This window comes from Narcine bancroftii, chromosome 2, assembly GCF_036971445.1.
Source record: "Narcine bancroftii isolate sNarBan1 chromosome 2, sNarBan1.hap1, whole genome shotgun sequence".
NCBI classification, from domain to species: domain Eukaryota; kingdom Metazoa; phylum Chordata; class Chondrichthyes; order Torpediniformes; family Narcinidae; genus Narcine; species Narcine bancroftii.
This window is the reverse complement of record NC_091470.1, coordinates 277,297,096-277,318,965: the sequence shown is the minus strand read 5'-3', so window position 1 is coordinate 277,318,965 and position 21,870 is coordinate 277,297,096. Positions and strand designations below refer to the sequence as shown.

Below are 21,870 nucleotides of genomic sequence, written 5' to 3'. Positions count from 1 at the left end.
GGAGCACAATGTCGGCGCTCCAGCTCCGTGGGCCATCGCTGCTGTCGCCTGAGGTTTCTGCTCACACCTGAAGCACGATGTTGCCGCTCCAGCTCTGTGGGCTTTCACCGTTGCTGACTGGTAGGCCAAGGTTTTTTAAAACTTGCTTAATTTACAGCTTTGTTACTCGCAACTGGGGTGTTTTAAAAAAAAAATTGGGTTGTTCCTGGGAGGCTCAGACAGCCTGAAAAATGGAAGTGACTTATATGCCAGAAATACCATAAAACCCTTAAAATTAGGCTGAAAAATGGGGATCAACTTATAAGCCAAAATATACAATATGTACTCTGGTAATAAAATCTGAAATTTGCACTGACCTGCCAAGTTTATCCAGCATTGTGCTTTTAATTATGCATTTTCATATTTTACTTCTGAGAGGAGGGAGACCTTTTCTAAGCTTTGCTTAACTCCAGATTCCACTTACCCTTCGCAGTATTTTCTTTAATCCACTCCAGTAACTCCTCCTGGGGGAAGTTGCTGAACTCTCCTATGAGACTCCACTGTTCCTTCAGGTTCATGATTCCCTGAACAGCCATTACCGCCAGTATCATAGATACAAGTATCTGATGATGGGTCTTATTCCTGATCCACCAAAACAGCTTCAAAGGAAGAAAAAAAGCTAAACTCAGCAACCAACTTTCAATGTTACAAGGACAGTTTCAGGTTGGTGCAGAAAGGCAGAGAAGGAACTTCAAAGATTACTTGAAGAATAAATCCAAAGTTAATGAATAATGGCATCTGTTCAAGAGACGACTTCACAGCAATGTAAAATGTACACAACTTCCTGCTGGGTCCCTCCCACAGTTTATGCTGTGAACACCTGAGACAGAATGAAGAGTTCCACAGCACAGTATCAAGGGGAGATCAATTTAAATTGTTTTGGGGAAATTTTTTCCCCTGAGAGGTCGCTGCTGGGAACTCAGTCCTAGAAGGGTGATGGAGGCAGGAAACTTTGTCAAGTTTAACAAGGCATTAGATGACCCTGAGGAGCACCAAAGTAATGGACTGAAGTTGGCCAGGAGCGAGGATGTTCCCTTTTGTGCTCAACATGGACATAATGGGCAGCCTCCTGTTCGCAAGCCTCTTGACTATGAAGGGACAGAATGGTAAGAGTCCATGCCCAGCTCTGCAATTTCTACTTCTTTAACCTCTCCAAGTAACCCTGCAATCAGTTTGCTCCCAGGAATTGATCCAACTTCCTCCAAGCTCCTGTTGAACCTGTGGAGCAGGGAGCTTCAGAATTCATGACAGAACACAGCTCTTTTTCAGGTAGCCTTCAGCTCTTTTGCAGCTGTTTCAAACTTGTTTTCTCTGGTCCTTCCATAACTGGAAACAAAATCACTATGCTACATCCCTCACTGCTCTTAATCCCTCTGTCCTAAGCTTGACGGCACCCCAGATTTTCTAGTCCTTCCCTCTAACACAGATGAAAGCATCTTCCCTGAACTTCTGGGCTTTGAGCACATCAAGAGCTGCAGTTAGAAGTGCCTTGAATGACCTGGCAATAGTGCTATGCTTTAAAACCATTGGAGCTGCACTTCTCTAAGGCAGGTGGAGAGCATCCAATACACTCATGCCTTGAAGGTAGAAAGGTCTTGAGTGTTAGGAAGTGAAGTTGTGTGGCACTCTTCACTCCCTCATCAATGGCTCATAGATGTTGGTGATGGGATTGCGGTGATGATAATGGCATTGTACAACAAGGATGATTTAAAAAGCTGAGGGAGGGAGACCGAGCCTCATTGTGACATATGAGCCCGAGGCGGATTCCAGTTGATCTGTATTTCCTGGTTGACGGAACATCAGTCACAGTCTCCGAGGTGTGAAGTTCAGTTCATATCTGAGCTGGCGTACCGTAACCAGAGAGAAAAAATATTAACCTTTGACCACTTTCCATCAAATCCATCCTGATGATGAAAAGTCCAATGTTAACATCAGCTGTTTCCAGAAATAGATGATTCAACTGCCTCTTGAAGATGTAGACTTGGACTATTTGTAAAGCACATTACTCATCAGACCATACCTGCTTGGACTCCAGTAACCTGACTGCGTGCAGCATTTGCTGAGGGGTTTGCCAATGTAACTGAACATTATACAATCAGCATCCAACATCCCACTTCCGCACTTGAGATCGAAGTTACCGCTGAAACACAGTACGTGATTGGACATGGGACATTATTTGGAGCAACACATACAATGATATCCATACTGCTCATCAATGGGCTTCAGTGATGCTGGGGACCTCAGGAGAAAGACCAGACATCAAAACCACAAAACACTGCCTAATGAAACTAGCCCAGCAGGATGCAGCAACCTTTGTCGAAAGTCTCATCTGTCAGTCATGTAACGGTCCGAGATGAACAGGCACATTTAAACCTCACTGGAGAAGCTCCTCTTACCTGTCTGGAACAAATTAGCGAAGCCATGAGACACATGTGAGGTGTGAGGAAAAGTTTGAGCCTCATGATGAGAATGGCCAGCAGTGTGAATGCTACCAATTGCAAAACATGGTAGACCAGCTGCAGAGAAAAAAAAATACATGTCACACACTGGTGGACACAGTCCAATTCTGAATAGTTATGACAATATCGAACACACACAAGCCTTCCCACCACTCCCACCTCACCTTAACAGCAAGGCCTCAGGACAGACACCCACAGTTGGCTCAGGAACTGAATAGTCAACAGGAATGAGAGGGGCAAATATGCAGGGAAATAAGAGCAGGAATACAGTAGCATCTTAACTTCTCAAAATTTGACTGGGAGTGCCTCAGTGATACATGATTAGAATGTGTTAAGTGTGTCCTAGAAAGTTTGCTGAAGCAATATGTAGATGGCCTCACTCGAGCCAGGGCAACACTCCATGAGGAAATAAGGTTTGGCAAGGGCCTGATGTGTCAGTGAGAGAGCATGTTTGGACCAGTGACTGTGATTCTATTAGTTTCATAATGTTTCTAGAGAAAGGTAGAACTTGTCCTCAAGTTAAGCTGCAATTTGGGGGAAAGACTAATTTTGATACCATCAGACAGGAATGAGGCTGTTTGCATTGTCAAGACTTCAGGCAAGCTGGAGAGATTTAATGGAGAGCTCAGGGCCAGCATGTTTCTTCTGTTAGATGGAAGAAGTAACGAAGGCTGGTTGAGCAGGGATATTGAGGGTCTGGTCAGGAAAAAAAAAGATGGTATACGTCAGGTATAGGCGAACAAAGATCTACAAATACACAAAAAAATTTGGAGGTCATAAAGGGGGTCACAAAATATCCCTGACCAACAGGAGAATCCTAGAAGATTCCTTTTAAGCAAAATCCCTAGTGGCTGCCACCTACGGTGATTGCTGATTCTAGATATGCAAATTTTCCAGTTGACTGAGGCACAGTCTTACAATGCCTAATACACCTGCATGAAGAATACATAGTGCAAAATGTAAAATAATTTGGGGGGAAAAAAATCAGTATTGTAGACCTTAATTATGTAAAGTTCACTTTAATCAGGTAATCTCCATAACCTACAAAATTTAAATTCGAATCTCTGCTGCTGGTTGAAACAGTATTGCATATGCTAAGCATTACACCATCATAATTAACCCCTCTCCCCCCCCCCCTCTGAGTTTACAGATAAAGCCTTACTATTATACTTAGTACGATAAAGACTCTTACTAAGCAGGGATAAGGAGACACTTTGGGAAAGCCACCCCAGCAGCGAACGGCATCGGCCAGATCTTTATCCTGAGCGACACCATTTTATTCATGCACAGCTTGATTCAAACAGTTGCTGCAGGCAGGGCATGACCGGGATGCTCCCATGTTTGCTCCCATCTTCACCAAGGGGTGTGCATTGCTTCAGAGAACATTTACTTCTACAATTTTAAACTTTTATTTTAAAATTATTTACTGGTATTTATTTCCTCGATTTTTTTTGTGCCAGTTTCTTGAATTCCAGATACCAAGGATTTTCAGTAAAGGGGATAATAAGTCCCCTAAAGGATCAGTGATAATCTGTGTGTGGAATCACGGGAAATAGGTGAGGTCTTAAATGAATACTTGTCCGTATTACTGCGCACAAGGACATGAAACTAGAGAAGCACAAAAAGGCTTGAGATCCATAATCTCATCTCCTTCCTTCTGGATTTGAAATGCTGACTGACCTGCCGAGTTCCTCTTACCTGCTCAAGGACATGAAGCTGGTGAGTTCTGGGAGGGGACAGTGATATTCTGAAACAGATCAGCATTGTGAAGGAGGAGAGATGTTGGCGATCTTGAAGCACATAAAGATGAATAAATCCCCAGGGCTTGGCCAGGTGTATCTTAGGATAATGTGGAAAGGAAATGAGGAAATTGCTGCTTGGTTCTTCTATTAGCCAAAGGTAAGGTACTGGAAAATTGGAGTGTCTAATTTTGTATCTTTAAATTTAAAAAAAATTTAGACACTTCCAGCCCAAATTCTCCAATTGACCTACAACCCCCATACTTATTAAAAGGTGAGAGGAAACCAGAGCATCCAGCGGAAACCCACGCAGACACAAGGAGAATATACAAACTCTTTCCAGCTAGCGCCAGGTCAAACCAGGTCGCTGGAACTGTAATAGTGTTGTGTTAACCAGGGAATTACAGATCAAAAAGTCTTGCTTTAGTGGTAGGAAAATTATTGGAAGGGATTCTGAGGGACAGGATCTACATGCATTTGGAAACTGATTAGATATAGTCAGCATGGCTTTGAGCATGCAAAATAACATCTCAAAAATTTAAATGAGATTTTTGAAGTCCCCTCCCCAGGAAGTCAATGGCCAATACTAGAGCAAATCTGTTTAAGGTGAATGGAGGAAAGTTTAAGGGAGATGTTAGAGCAGGGGTGCCCAACCTTTTAATTTAGACATAGAGCACAATAACAGGCTATTTTGGCCCACGAGTCCATACTGGCCAATTAACCTACTCGTAGGCCAAAATGGCCTGTTGCTATGTTGTATATCTAAATTAAAAATGAAAAAGTTGGCCACTCCTGCGTTAGAGCTTGCATTTTAACAGAGAATGGTGGGCAGCGAGAATGCATTGGCAGGGGTGGTAGTGGAGGCTGGTATAATAGACATTTAAAGACAGATAGACTCGCAGATGTAAGAAAAGTAGAGGGTTATGAGTTGTGAGGTTGGAAAGGATTATTGATGCTAGGTTTAAATAGGGCGGCACAACATCATAGTAATGGAGGGTTATTTGTCAGATTGGAGCCCTGTGACCAGTTGTGTGCCACGGGGATCAGTGCTGGGTCCACTGATGCGTCATATAAATGATTTTGATGAGAATGTAGGTGACATGATTAGCAAGTTTTCAGAATTGGTGGTAGAGAGAGACCAGTGCTACTTAAAACCATCATAAGCTGCTTACCCCCTACTTTACATGCTGGTTAATGAGTCCAGTGACAGGATTTCAATGTTATCTTTCTCCCACAAACTAAAACTGGACATTTAGTAACATTTCATAAAGCCTTGTTATAAATGCATTACCTCTCCTTGGGTTGGAATCTTGCTCCTAGGAAAAACAAACACACTTTCAGTGGACACCAGTCTGCTGATGCTGGAAGCTGTGGAGCTCCCCTAGCAGCTTGTTCTTTGAAAGGCACTTTAACTCCCAATAAACTCTTGCTTTGAAGCTAAAGTTAGTCACAAATACTACCAACAGTAAGCCAGAATTTGAATTTATAATTTCCCAAATGACCGAGGCCACACTTTACTTTGCCAGTTTTTAATCCATCATCTCCGTGGGATGCCTCAGGCCTTGTACTTTCCTCATTTAAGTTAATCGGCCAGTCCATCAGTGGCAGGTACGTGAGCAGCCAAGGACAGAGCTGAGAGTTGTGTTTCACCTATGACGGCAGCTGCAGGAACTGTGGTCAGCCTGAGTGCAGTCCGTCATCCAGATCCATCACACTGATCACTCATCTGGCAGTGTTTGCTTAGGGTGACCAACTTCATGATCACATTCAGGGCTCACCCCACCAAGCAACAGCCCCTCATTTCCTGATCCTTCAAGCAGACCACAATCCAGGTAAGTCCATACCTGTTCTCTGCCCCAGGGCCCAGTGCCTGTTTGGAGAGAACCTGACAGAGCAGTGTTGTACGACAGGAGCTGTGGCATGGAAGAAATGTTACCCAAAGGACCTTGGACATCACCAACAACCATCTCACTCAGGGGATGCATCGCTCCCTGGAGAGGAGGTGGCAGTAAGTCCCCCTCTGCAGGGGCCTCGCAAGGAGATGGGGGTGGTGGCACTGCACAAAGGGGTGACTTCTGCCAGATGCACATGGAATGACATCACGATAATACACACGACCAGTTGCACTGGTAGCTGCAATTCCCAAAAGTTAACATAATCGATTTCACAATGGCACAGCATCTTAAAAAGCACACCGTTCTTCCCAGGAGCACTTGTTCAGCATTAAAAACTTCAGGAAATTGCCCTTTGTGATGTAAAATCCACGGCCTGCACAGGACACTTACTCCTCCGTGATTTGCGAATTTCCTCCCTTTAGCCAACAGAGCAGTTCCCTTAACGTCTGCAAATAAAAACACGTGATTATCATTTCCTGAATTCGTGGTGGTTGATTAAAAACTGCATTTTAAAGCACATTTAAAAGAACAGATGAGATATGTACAGTGTCCACAACATAAAAGTTCTCACTATTTATGCGGGGACTGGGGGTTGAGCAATACCCAGTGAGGGAACACAGGGAGATGATCAGCGAGGACATCTGCCAGTCCCCCAAAACTCTGCACTCATTCCCAATCACTCATTTGTTATAATTAAATGATAAAGTATTTTTGGAGTTTCTTTGGGAACCAAAGCCAGGATCCCACCTGTTCCCATTCCAATTCTTTCTGGTAATTCTCAGTGTGGAGATAGGAAAACCCCTGTCACTGGCAGACTGAGCTGAGCACACCAGCTCTCCCAACAGGAGCACCACTGAAGGAAAGGGACCCATGATCCCCTCTGCACTCCGTGTGAACCACATTCTCACCATCCTGATCACCTTGGTCTGGAGTTCAGTACTTCAATTTCAATAAATCACGAAGTCAATCCCCCAAAATGATGAGGGCAATAATTCCTGTAAGTGCAAATTAGAAGCACAGAAAAACAAGCTATTGTGCCATTTGGAAATGGGAATTTAGAATGAAGACATTTGGTTCCATCCTTCTCCATTAGCGCTAGGTTTTCAAATGGAAAGATGCAATTGAACCTCAATACCTGACTTGCTCACAGCATTGATTTTCACCAATTTAATCTAAATGTTTGAAGTAAAATCACAAAAATGCTGTAGGAATTCAGATGATCTTGCAGTGTCCATAGGAGGTAAGATATTTAACTAGCGTTTCTTCAAGGTATGAGTAAAAAGCAAGTAGGTGCCTGAATAAAAAGTGTCATGGTAAGGAAAAAAATGGGCGGGGGGAGGAGCACAGGCCAGAGAAAAGGCAATAAAAAGCAAGGAAGAAACAAAGGGCTTTGAGCCTTCAGTATGGAAGATGGAGGCAAGAAAGATTTTAGAAGTGTTCTTTGATGCAACAATGATTGGTTCTTTCAGTCATAATTACCAGAAGGTTGAGAGTTTGAGCCCCACTCCCAATAGTAGACTGAGAGAACATTGTTGGTGAAAACTAAATGAGGCATTAAACTGAGCCCATCTGCCCCTCCAGATGACAAGAATGACCTACAAACCTATTCGATGTTTTGGAAGCTTGCTGTGCAGAAAATGTGGCCAACGTGTTTCAAGAGTATTATGCCAAGAAGCAATAAAGAAATGTCATTGCCTCCAATGGACCTTCAAGTTAAATCACTATTCTAACAAATATTTATAAAGATCCATCAAGTTAAATGGCATTTTGGCCCAACTCGTCCATACTGACCAAAATACCTATCTACACTAACCCCATCAGGCTGCATTTGGACTATATCCTCCTATTTCTCTCCTATCGTGGACTTGTCCTGTCCTTTCTCATTACAGCAACTCAAAATTGTCAATGTCTGAAATGCTAAAGTTTTGATCAACTTTTGTACTTCGTACAATTGTATTTGACAGAATTCTTGTGTTATGATTTCATCAGTAGTTATTGCAAAAAGTATTTGACCTACATCTAGTAAAATGGTGGACATGGAGGGAACTCGGTGATGATAATTACATTGAATGCCAAATGTTTGTGATTCAAGCATCCCCACTTCTGATCTAAAACAAGAAGAAAGGTCATTCATATAACAATTATAGCATGGAAACAGGCCATCTTGGCTCTTCTAATCCACACCAAACCAAGTACTCTCCTCTAGTCCCACCTACCTGAACCTTGCCCATAACTCTCCATTCCCCTCCCATCCAATTTTTCCTTAAATGATAAAATGGGCCCTACCGCCACTACTTCTCCCAGAAGCTCATTCCTCACAGCCACCACTCTCTAAGTGAAGAAGTTACCCCTCATGTTACTTCTAAACCTTTGCCTCTTAACCTCTTGTTTCAATCTCTCCTACCCTCATCTGAAGCTGGTTGAACCTTGGAAATTGTCTTGTGGAGCTCCTGTCCTCATTGTCCAGAAATGATCAACTCCCAACAAGGAATGGCAGCAGTCTGAGGTGAACTTTCCCCTAGATTTAGTCCTGCAAGGGTTAACATCACATGCTACCTTGATGCTGAGGGCAATCTCTCTCACCCCCACCTCTGGGATTCAGTGGTTTGGTTCATGTTTGGAACACTGCTGTAATACTGTGGCTTAGTGATCTTGGCCAAATTAAAACTGTGGATCTGTGCATCAGGAAGATTATTTAAAAGTCAGTGCTGGTTCACAGCACTGTAAATGACAACTCCCATCACTTTCCCGATGTCTGTGAGTAAACTATGGTGGTTAATTAGCTGGTTTGGATTTGCCCTGCTTTGATTGGTCAGATGTTCCCTTATGGCAGACTACAGGTAATTTCATGTAATATTACATTTCTATGTTTGTACATGACAATAAATATTATCTTATCTGATCTGCCATATTCGCTACCCTCTCATTCTAGTTCCCACCCCCCCCCCACCCCCCCCAGCCAAACTAGTTTAAACTCTCCCCAACAGCTCTAGCAAACTTGCCCACCAGGATATTAGTTGCTTCCCCGTTCAGGTGCAACCCATCCTTTTTGTACAGGTCATACCTTCCCCAGAAGAGATTCCAATGATCCACAAATATGAACCCCTGCACCAACTCTTCAGCTGTCATAACTTCCTATTCTTGCTCCCACTAGCCAATGGCACAGGCAGTAATCCAGAGATTATAACTCTTGAGGTCCTGCTTTTTAGCTTCCTTCTTAATTCCCATATTCACCCTTGAGGACCTCATCACTTTTCCTATGTTATTGGTACCAATGCAGACCACGACTATTCTGGCTGCTCACCCTCCTGCTTGAGGTGTCGATTCAAGACACCTCTGACCCTGGCATCTGGGAGGCAACATACCATCCGGAGTCTCGCTCTTTTCACAGAACCTCCCCAATCACTATTGCTTTTCTCTTCCCCCTTCCCTTCTGAGCCAAAGAGCCAGACTCTAGGCCAAAGTCATGACCACTACGACTTGTCCCTGGAAGATCGCTTCTCCACCACCCTCCGCCCACCAGTATCCAAAACAGTGTACTGTACTTATGTTGAGAGGAACGGCCACAGGGGTGTACTGTACTAACTGGCTATTCCCCTTCCCTCTCCCAATAATCAATAGTTACATGCCTCTTGCCACTTGGGCGTAACTATCTCCTTATAGCCTTTGTTGACCAATTTAAAAGTTTAACTCATCCTAAAGATACATTTCTAAAGAGATGACAATGAAATAAACAATATTACTGGCACAGTTCACTACCCATTCCATGAGCCTATAGAAACATCTAAGAAATAATTGCCCAAAAATAGAACCTGGTGAATATACCTCTATTCGGGTTTTGTAGAATCGGTCAGGCAATTTTAAGATGTGAGTACAATAAACGTCTTGTACGTTGGAGGGTGAATTTTGAGATCCAATCCTATTCACCTAAAAGACAATGCGTACATCCCTTATGTAGATATTTCTACGTTGAGGTCAAATATATTCTATGTCAACTGAACTAAGAACTCAATTAATACTTTACAACTTAACAAATTAACTTTCTAGAATAGCAGCGGTATCAATTTTGTAATAATTTCTACACTTGCCAAGTATCCTTTGTTCAGTTTTTTGGCTGCCCTGTGAACCTCCCTTCCCATTCGATATAAACTGTGCATCTCTGAGGGTGCACAATCAGATTTACAAAGCATCAGAAGCCACTCAGTCCATTGGATCTATGGAAGAATTTTCCATGTGTTCCTTTTGCAAGTTTATCAAACTTGATTTGACATGTGCACTGAACCTGCTTAATCAAATTAAAACAACTTTTCAGGTCACAAGTCAACAATTTGTTTAAATCTTACTGCCCCTTTGGTTGCAATACACAAATGTGCCTGACAAAGGGCCCAGGCCCAAAACGCTGATTGCCCTTTGCTTCCTATAGATCTGTGTGACCTGCTCAGTTTCTCCTGCATGTTTGTGCGTTGCACTCAACTCCAGCATTTGTAGACTTTCTTGTTTAACTTGCCTCTTTGATACCTGGTGCCAGGACCTTAGAGCTATGAATAAGTCACCAGGCCACATGGGTGCAGGGCAATAGTGCCTGGAGAATGTGGCAAGAGCTTGCAATCTGGAGGATGCCTTCAGTTAAAGGATCAGAAAAGTGGGCTGGTGAGACATATATCAAGTCTTCTTCATTCCTGGTTAGTTCAATATTCACATTGAAATCAATATTTTAATTCCACCAGGAGAAACATCTTGGAAATTGTACTGCCAATTAGTAGCATTATCTTTGGCTCTCCTTGGTCTGCAATCTTATGCAAACCTTGTATGAGAAATTATTACTGGTTAACTAAGACAATAAGCATTCCTATACAACACTGCTTTAGGTGAAAGGTCCAAGAGAGGAGTCAGGATTCCTTATACACCTTGGATACACCTTCAGGAGGTAGAGCCCCAGATGCTGCTCCTGTCCTAATGCTACACAATATTCACCAGTTCGTGAAAGGGTATTGACATGAGGGGTATGGATTGCAGCAGTAATGATGCTCTAACACTGCTGTGATCAAGAGGAGAAAATCTGAAGGCATTTCCATTTTAGCAACTTGGAAAAAGTGCCTTTCAAATCCAACAGAGAATTATATCCAACCAAAATTCAACACATCATTCCCCACAGAATGAGTAATAAAAGTTGAAGAACATTGTCTAGTTTGGATTTAAATTTTCATGTAAAACTGCCCAAAAATTACTCACAAAACCAACATTTTGCCTGCTATTGTGCTTCACAGCAATACAGTATTTCTGAAGGAAATGTGGGAGCAAATGTGCACCTATCATTGACAGGTTAATAAAGGCAAGGTTGTTTGTTTCCAGTGATATAATTTGAGAGATAAATATAAAGGATGGCTCCAGTACATGGCAACAGATCCCTTGTCTATTTCTGAACATGTGAAAAAGATGAATACTGTATGCTGATGTATTCAAGTTATTAAATTTGGCCTGTCCTAATTGGAAGCTTAACCACATTCCCATGACTAATTCAGTATATTTCCATTTATCTCAGCTCCTGGCTTTCTGTAAGTTAGCAAATGCAAGGCATTTTAAGAAAAAAAGGGAGAAACCGAAATAACAAGATTGCCTTCCAATCATAAAAGACTCCTATAATCTAGATAAAGTTGCAGAGTGTACATTTTCCCCGCATTTGATTGTTCACAAAAGAACTGTGTTCCATAAATCTGCCTATTAAATTGTAAAAGGGAATGACTTTAAGATTGGTCAAAATAAGTAATTTTTAAAAAAATTTAGACATAAGAGCACAGTTACAGGCCCTTTTAGCCCACAAGCCAAAACATCCTAATTAACTGACAAACCCCATATGTTTTTGAAGAGTGGGAGGAAATCCATGCAGACACAGGGAGAACATACAAACTCCTTACAAACAGAACCAAATTTGAACCTGGGTTGCTGGCGCTAATAATGTTGCACTAATCGCTACACTAACTGTGCCGCCCTAATTGAATGGCATAGAAATAGACTGCACCACCAAATGTTTGCTCCTTAGGAAGTCCCTTGGTATCAAGGATGACTGGCCACCACTTGTTCAAACTGGCTGGAGGAGTACCAGGTATCAGAACCAGGATGCAAGGTGCCGCTGAGCGGTTCCTGACCGTGTCGGTGTTCAGGTTGCCAATAGTTTGTACTGGGACTCTGTGTGGCTGCGGGGGCTGTGGAGGAGATGGAGGTGAATCTATGGGCACTCAGTGACTCAGAGGAGGAGGACTCTCTTTTGCTTCTCTCTCTCAAAGTCTGATCGTAAGAGGCACTTAGGCAATTCCTGCCGGTAGGTAATTGTCTGCCTTGCAGCAGGCAAAAAGAAATTTCATATAATACATTGTTTTATTACTATAACAATAAATTGAATCTTGAGGTGGCCCAAGATATTGGATGTGGTCTATATTTTCCAGGGTTTTATTACAAACCTTGGTTTAGGAGGGACAAGTTGGTCTTGTTGACAGCAAATACGCTGTTCATCCTCTTGTATATCTCAATGAACGAGTTGACCTGGAACTCGACTTTGAGCTTGTACAATACAAGCATCATTAGTTCAATTCCTCAGGAGTGAATGGCCTTGGTTCTCATATATAGTTACCACAGGTTGAACAACTTTCCATGAGTTATGTAGATTAGCTTCAATTGGATGTGATGTGCTGGAATACAGCAAGAAAGATTGAGGAGTGTCAGGCAATGATGCAGGCAGCTTTGATTCTGGTCCCCACTGAGATTTCCTCTTCTGTCAATCCAAATAGAGGTGAATTTCTGTCAGGCTGAAGTTGAGGAAAATAGTTCACATCACCACTTCCCACCATCCCACCGTCCAATTGATGGCACCAGCATCATAATGACACCAATGGCCTGTGTCCCAAATCTAGGTAGCCTTGTATCTGCTAGAAGGTGCAGTGAGGAAATAAAATGGCCTGTGTCCCAAATCTATAAACATATAACCATAATAACCACTTACAGCACAGAACAGGTCAGTTCGGCCCTACTAGTCCATGCCGTAACAAATCCCCACCCTCCTAGTCCCACTGACCAGCAACCGGTCCATACCCCTCCAGTCCTCTCCTATTCATGTAACTATCCAGTCTTTCCTTAAATGTAACCAATGATCCCGCTTCGACCATGTCTGTCGGAAGCTCATTCCACATCCCTACCACCCTTTGTGTAAAAAAATTTCCCCTCATTTTCCCTTTATAATTCTCCCCCTTCAACCTTAAACCATGCCCTCTAGTTTGAATCTCCCCCACTCTTAATTGAAAAAGCCTATCCACATTTACTCTGTCCCTTTTAAAATCTTAAACACCTCTATCAAGTCCCCCCTCAATCTTCTACGCTCCAGAGAAAAAAGCCCTAGTCTGCACAACCTTTCCCTGTAACTCAAACCTTGAAATCCTGTCAACATTCTCGTGAACCTTCTCTGCACTCTCTCTATTTTGTTTATATCTTTCCTATAATTTGGTGACCAAAACTGTACACAGTACTCCAAATTTGGCCTCACCAATGCCTTGTACAATTTCATCATAACCTCCCTACTCTTGAATTCAAAACTCCTATTTATGAAGGCCAACATTCCAAATGCCTTATTCACCACACCATCTACCTGAGTATCAGCCTTGAGGGTACTATTTACCACAACTCCTAAATCCCTTTGTTGCTCTGCACATCTCAAGAGCCTACCATTTAATGCATATGACCTATTTAGATTTGCCTTTCCAAAATATAACACCTCACACTTATCTGTATTAAATTCCATCAGCCAATTCTCAGCCCACTCTTCCAGCCTTCCTAAATCACCTTTTAATCTACAGTAATCTTCTTCACTGTCCACAACACCACCAATCTTTGTATCATCCGCAAACTTGCTTATCCAATTCTCCACCCCTACTTCCAGATCGTTAATATATATAACAAACAATAGTGGACCGAGGACCGATCCCTAAGGAACTCCACTAGTCACCAGCCTCCAATTGGACAAACAATTTTCTACCAATACTCTCTGACACCTCCCATCCAACCATTGCTGAATCCATTTCACTACCTCCTTATTTATACCTAATCCCTCCACCTTTTTTCCTAACTTCCTGTGGGGAACTTTGTCAAAAGCTTTACTAAAGTCTAAATAGACAACATCCACAGCTTTCCCTTCATCAACCTTTTTTGTAACCCCCTCGAAAAATTCAATCAAGTTTGTCAAGCATGATCTACCCCTGACAAAACCATGCTGATTACTCCCTAGCAATCCCTGTACCTCCAAGTATTTGTAAATACCATCCCTCAGAACACTTTCCATCAACTTGCCCACCACAGACGTCAGACTCACGGGCCTATAATTCCCAGGTTTACATTTAGAACCTTTCTTAAACAGCGGAACCACATGCGCCACCCTCCAATCCTTTGGCACTACCCCCGTGGCCAGTGACATCCTAAATATCTCTGTTAATGGCCCCACTATCCGTCCACTAGCCTCCCTGAGTGTCCTTGGGAATATTTTGTCCGGTCCCAGAGATTTATCCACCTTTATCTTTTTCAATACAGCCATCACTACCTCCTCGGTTATCCTTATATGCTTCATTACCTCCCCACTATTTTTCTTTACCTCAACTGGTTCAATATTTTTTTCCCTAGTGAATACCGAGGCAAAGAAATCATTCAAAATTTCCCCCATTTCCTCTAACTTCTCACTCAGCCTACCCTCACTATCTACAAGGGGTCCAATTTTATCCCTCACTAATCTTTTACTTTTAATGTACTTATAGAAACCCTTTGGATTTATTTTTACTCTGTCTGCCAAAGCCTCTTCGTGCCTTTTTTTGGCCTTTCTAATTTCTTTCTTAAGATTCCTTCTACACTCCTTGTAGTCCTCCTTCAAATTGTCAGCCCCCTGTTCTTTATACCTCTTGTACACCTCCCTTTTTCTCCTAACCAAATTTCCAATATTCCTCGAAAACCAAGCCTCCCTATGACTTCCAGCCTTTCCTTTGATCCTCACTGGGACATAACTACTCTGTACCCTCAAAATTTCATTTTTGAATATCCTCCATTTTTCATTTACACCCTCACCTGAAAATATCCTGTCCCACTCAATACTCCCCAAATCCCTTCTTATTCCTTCAAAATTTGCTCTTCTCCAATCCAGAACCTCAACTTTAGGCCCCTCCTTGCTCTTCCCTAAAACTACCTTAAAACTAACAGAATTATGATCACTAGACCCAATTGGATCTCCAACATTAATGTCTGATACCTGACCTAGCTCGTTCCCTAACTGGAGATCCAGTATTACACTGTCCCAAGTCGGTTCTTCTACTAATTGATTCAGAAAACAATCTTGAAAACATTTAACGAACTCTAGCCCATCCAGCCCTCTAACTGTATCCCAATCAATGTGAGGGAAGTTAAAATCTCCCATGATCACTACCTTATGATTCTCACACATATACGTTATTTCTCTACACATTTGTTCCTCTAGTTTTCTTGACCCATTTGGTGGTCTGTAATACACCCCTATTAGCACCCTCATGTCTCCTTCACCCCTCAATTCCACCCAAAGAGCCTCACTGGACGATCCCTCCAGACCATCTTGCCACCTCACGGCAGTAATGTCCTCCTTAACAAGCAGAGCAACTCCTCCACCTTTTTTACCCCCTGATCTATCTCATCTAAAACAAATGTATCCTGGAACGTTAAGTTGCCAGTCCTGCCCCTCTTGTAGCCAGGTCTCACTAATTGCCACAATATCGTGACCCCAAGTATCTGCTAACCCTAGGTAGCCTTGTATCTGCTAGAAGATGCAGTGAGGAAATAAAATGGTCCAACTTCAGATGTCAGCTTCCAAGATAGAAAACGCTGCCACGCTCTGCAGCTCAGGCAGCATCTGTGCAAAGAAAAGTGTTAACATTTCTCTTTCCATGGATGACACACGATCTGGAGAGCATTTCCAGCTTTGGAAGTTTTTTGATTTTTATTAAGTAGCTATCATTCCCCGCCCATTCAGTATATAGCCAATTTATTTGTTAACTTAGGAAGTCAGGGAAGTAATATTCTCATTTAAAAATCAATAAATGCCCACAACTAGGTCTGCAACTGTTTTTATTCTGATTTGATCTGGTCATTTTGGATACTGTGGAATTATATGCATAACATTAAGTTAAGAATACACCAATTTGAGGAGTCGCGTGATGGAGTAGTGGTCGGTCGGGAAAACCAGCCCTCTCCAGAAAAAAAAGGAAAAAAGTTAGGAAAAGACAAAGCTCATCAAAAATAAAAGAAATCGAAGATAAAGTTACAGAGAAGAGAAAGAAGATGGCACCCAAGAAGGAGAAAGTAAAAACAACCAAAAAAAAAGGAAAAGTCACCAGAGAAGAAAGAAGAAGGCCTTACCTGCACGAAGGAACAAGGAGCTGTGGTGGTGAGGAGCACACGATCCCAGAGGTTGGTGCGGAGTCGCGACCTCCCGACCAGTGGACTTCAAAAATGGCTCACAGAGCAAAACAAAAGTGCGCAACTGCACATGCGCGAGGAGTCATGTATGTGCAGTGCGCAATCAAAGGAAAACCGACAGGAGGGGGCTCAGCAGAGGAACGGGCAGCCACAGCGCGACCAGCTGAGGGACGCCTGACACCAGGGCCCTCAGCTGGAGGATAAGGAAGACGGTATGGGAGGGAGTGAGGAAACAGACAAGGGAGAAAGACAGAGGGGTGACCGACAAGAGGATCAACGGCAGGAGGCCCGACAGACAGGCAGCCCAGGAGGGGAGGACCAACAGCAAGAGGCCCAGCAAGAGGAGGCCCGACAAAGAGATAAAATCATCTCATCAGGAAAAACAGAAGAGACACAGACACAAAGAAAAGAATACTCAAACACAGGTACAGACACAGAAGAAGAGAAAGAAGAAGACCAAGATCTTCACAGAGAAAGAGAAGGTAAAACTGATAGACAGAATATAGATAAAGCCTTTTTTGAAGAACAAATGAGATCATTAAAAGAATGGTTATCATTAGAATTTAGTGCAATTAAAAGAAAAATGAAAAGAGCAGAAGATAAAATGCAAAGTTTAGAACTGGTAATGACAGAAATAGGGAAAAGAGTAGAGAATGTGGAAGAGGGGGAAACGGCTATAGAAATGGAAGTAAATGACTCAAGAGAAAAATTGTAATAAAGTTACAAAAAAAATTAAAAAGACACAAGAGTTGTTAGCTCAGAAAATTGATATGTTGGAAAATTATAGTAAGCGAAACAACATAAAAATAGTGGGCCTGAAGGAGGGTGAAGAAGGCACAGACATGAAGGAATTTATAAAAGGATGGATCCCAAAGGTCCTAAGAACGACAGAAATGCAGGAAGAAATGGAAATAGAAAGGGCACACAGAGCATTAGCTCTGAAACTGCAGATCAAAAACATCAAAAACCAAGATCCATCTTCGTAAAATTTTTGAGAAATACGACAAGAACAGGCAAGAAATAAAGTTAGAGAAGATAATAAGCCATTAGAATACAAGGGTTAAAAAACATTTTTTTTACCCAGACATAAGTTTTGAACTCTTAAAGAGGAGGAAGGAGTTTAATACAGCGAAAACAATTTTATGGAAAAAAGGTTATAAATTCATGTTAAGACATCCAGCCGTACTTAAAATATTTATACCCGGGGAGCAAAACAGACTGTACTCAGATCCGGAGGAAGCACAAGAATTCGCAGAACGTTTGCAGGACAGAAGAGGAGATGAAGAGATGTAACAAGAATGAAGAATGGCGATAAAGTATATATAAAGATGTAAAAACAATGGAAAAAGAGGGAAAAGAGAAGGGAAGGAAGGAAGGGGGAAAAAGAGAGATTTGTTATATGTGTAAAAAAGTGTTTTCTGGGGGAGTCTGGGGTGGGGGGGGGAATAACCGTCACTGCAAAATCAGCTGACGCTTGCGAGCAAGATCGCAATCCAAATGGAAAGGGGAGTTGTGGTTGCCCGGCAAGGGATAAGGGGAAACTCAGAGGGGGGGGGGGGGGAACATTTGGGGTTAAGGTATTATTGGGTGTGGGAATTGTTGGGATATTTTATGTTTTAAATGTGTTGTCACACATTGAGTTTAATAAGGGAAAACTGAGAGATTAAAATGGGAAACAGGGGGATGGAGGTGCCGAGGAGGTGGAAAAGAGGTGTAAGCAAGATATATAAGATTGCCACATTGAACTATATGACTATAAACATTAATGGAATACATAACCAAATTAAAAGGAAGAGGATGCTAAATTTATTGAAGAAAGAAAAAATAAACATAGCATTTGTGCAGGAAACGCATCTAACTTAAGTGGAACATAAATTAAACAGAGACTGGGTAGGACACGTAGCGGCAGCATCCTATAACTCAAAAGCTAGAGGTGTAGCCATATTAGTTAACAAAAATGTACCAATCAAAATAGAGGAGGAAATAATAGATCCAGCAGGGAGGTATGTAATGATAAAGTGTCAGATATACTCAGAATTTTGGAATTTGCTCAATATATATCCACCTAATGAGGAGGATCAAAAGTTTATGCAGGATATTTTTTTGAAGATTGCAGACACACAAGGAAATATATTGATAGGAGGGGATTTTACCCTTAATTTGGATCCAATGTTGGATAAAACTGGACAAAAGACAAGCAAAAAGAATAAGTAGCCAAATTTATGGTTAAATCAATGCAGGAAATGAAACTTATGGATATATGGAGGAGGCAACACCCAAGAAAGAAAGAATATTCATATTATTCGAGTAAGGATTTATATGTTTTTGTTGTCGGCCCATATTCAAGGGAGAGTTAGGAAAACTGAATATAAAGCTAGACTACTATCAGATCATTCACCCCTATTATTAGCAATAGAAATGGAGGACATCCCACCAAGAACATATAGATGGAGGTTAAACTCCATGCTACTTAAAAGGCAGGAATTTAGATAGTTTATTGAACGCCAAATTAAAACATAATTTGAAATAAACACGGAATCAGTGAAAATCTATATTATGGGACACAATGAAAGGCTTCATTAGAGGACAGATAATAAGTTATGTAACTAAGCTAAAAAAGGATTACAATCGGGAAATAGAGCAGTTCGAAAGGGAGATAGTAAGTACAGAAAAGGAACTAGTAAAAAGGGATGATATAACGAAAAAGAGAGAATTTCCGGAGAACAAAAAAAATACGAAACATTACAAATGTACAAGGTGGAGAAGAACATAATGAAAACAAAGCAAAAGTATTAAGAACTGGGAGAAAAAAAAACACATAAAATATTAGCCTGGCAACTTAAAACAGAACAAGCTAAAAGAACTGTATTGGCTTCAAAGAAAAAGGACAAACAAATTACATACAACCCAACACTTTAAGGAATTTTATGAACAATTAGACCAAACTGAGAACAAGGGGAAAGATGATAAAATAGAAGAGTTTTTAGCTAAAATTGAACTGCCAAAATTGCAAGAGGAACAAAACAAACTAATAAAACCATTTGAAATGGAGGAAGTACAGGATATATTTAAAAAAAATGCTGAACAATAAAACGCCAGGAGAGGATGGATTTCCAATAGAATTTTATAAAACATTTAAAGAATTATTAATTCCTCCTCTCCTGGAGGTAATGAACCAGGTAGAAGAAACACAAAACTTGCCAGATTCATGTAAGACAGCAATAATTACAGTAATACCAAAGAATCCATTAACACCAGCATCATATAAGACCAATATCTCTACCTAACTCAGATTATAAGATTATAGCAAAATTATTAGCAAAAAGATTGGCCGATTGTGTACCAAAAATAAAACAAGATCAAACTGGAGGAAATCTCATCTCTTGCCTCTCTCAATAACCTAGGATAGATACCCTTAGGCCCTAGGGATTTGAAAGACACAACTCTTCCTCCTCATTGATATCAACATGGCACAAAATGAAACCACACATCTCCCTGGTCTCACTGAAACCCTCTAGAACCAGGAGAAATAGCTCAAGAACTAGGTGACATAGCCTCAAAATTTAGGATAGTAGATATAGTATATGGAGATGAAGAGAAACAGCCTTTTCCAGAGAGAAGAAAATCTGTAGAATTCTCTGTTCAAGAAAGCAGTAGAGGCTGCCCCTTTAAATCTATTTAAGAGACAGTTAGATAAATTTTTGCACAGTTGGGGGACTTAAGGGTTACAGGAAAAAGATGCTTGCTAATGGCATCCCATCACCTTTTTAACAATCCAGTTTAGCCCAGCAAGGGCAAGATTATCTATCGTTCTCCCTTTGGAGGAGTTTGGCACATAGGCAAGATGGGCAAAATATATCTGCAAAATTTTTCAAACACAGATACAGCAGTTTTCAAAATGACAAAGAGAATAATACTTTGTTTTGGTCAATGAATCAGTCCAGTAAGGTTAGCAGTGAAATATGATTAAGTGGAACTAAAGATATTCAGAGGATGGCAGGCTCACTCTCAAGTTATTCAGATGGAGTTCCTCATGACAACGATTCCTAGTAACACTTTCCAACCCATTTTTAAGGAACTCTTCCATTCCCTCCTCATCAGGAAGATTTTACAAGTCATTGACAACTGGACCACTGAGAAATTTGAGGGCTTTCTTTTGCTTGCGTTAGCACATTTGTAAATATATTTCACTTACAATCAAGATCTAATTAATAAGGCAGGGCTTACCTTTGCAACAATAACTGCAAAAATGCAGGCAGTTATGGGGAGGAGCAGGGTTTTGGTATACCTCACAGGAGTCTGGAAGCAAAGAAAAGAGAGATGAACAATAATAACTTTTTTCATTAGATAACTGAACCCAGAAGGCAGTGTTGCCCATCGGCAGCAGTTCTAGACTCACCCCTCAGCAAGTTAAAAACCACAGGGAATTACATTCAAAACATTTTTGAATTGCATTAGAATTAAAAAATATTTCCAGTACTACAGGCCAGAATACAAAGGAACAACTTGTAAAAAAGTTTGTGCAGGTTCACAAAGGCAAGAGAGTACCAAAGCACAGAAATAGATCCTTAATTCCACACTATCGAGCACCCCCACATATCCACACTCAGTCCCTTGACCCACGCAGTCACGGCAGAATTCAAACTCACACAGCACTCAGGTAGCTGAAGTGAGGCAGCTATTCTACTAATTTTTACTCTTCCTGGAACTTGAAAATAGATCTTATCCACTGAGATGGGGTGTCCAAATGTCCTGAGAATGGAGGATCACATTTATCCTTCATCCCAATAGTTACCTGTGTGTGTGCCTGCAAATTGTACGGAGACCCTACATAAACACCAATGTCACTGAGCACAGAGGTTCCATCTATCCTAGGTTTAGATATAGGGTGGATGTGGGTAAGATGTTTCCCTTGGTGGGTGAATTGAGGACAGGGGGGGGGGTCTGAAAATTAGAGGTTATCCATATAAAACAGAGATTAGGAAAAACTTCTTTAGCCAGAGGGTCGTGGATCTATGGAACTTACTGCCACATAAGCCAGATCACTGGGAATATTTAAACAAGAAATAGACAAATATCTCATTCGTGAGGGTATCAAGGGTATGGGGAAAAGGCCAGAAATTGGAATTAGAGTATCTTAGTGTAGATTTACAGAACAGACTCGATGGGCCTAGTGGCCGCTTCTGTTCCTTTGTCTTGTGATCTTATGATCTTGTGAAGCTGTCTGCATTGCTGAAGAACATTCAAAGCAGCCAGACATGCCGT

The 21,870-nt window shown here is 41.5% G+C and overlaps 1 protein-coding gene across 2 annotated transcripts in view; it reads right to left on the bottom strand.

The window, feature by feature from the left end:
* The window catches only part of dpy19l1l (dpy-19-like 1, like (H. sapiens)), a 110,054-nt gene that overhangs the window by 7,771 nt on the left and 80,413 nt on the right, over positions 1–21,870 (bottom strand). Inside the window, exons 15-20 of one of the 2 annotated variants that reach the window (XM_069921029.1) lie at positions 20,833–20,904; positions 9,958–10,059; positions 6,523–6,578; positions 5,529–5,553; positions 2,436–2,555; positions 464–638 (exon numbers count right to left, since the gene is read on the bottom strand). In XM_069921029.1, the coding sequence (XP_069777130.1) occupies positions 464–638; positions 2,436–2,555; positions 5,529–5,553; positions 6,523–6,578; positions 9,958–10,059; positions 20,833–20,904 (550 nt within the window). The remainder of the gene's footprint in view (positions 1–463; positions 639–2,435; positions 2,556–5,528; positions 5,554–6,522; positions 6,579–9,957; positions 10,060–20,832; positions 20,905–21,870) is intronic. The other variant, XM_069921028.1, reaches the window with a different exon arrangement.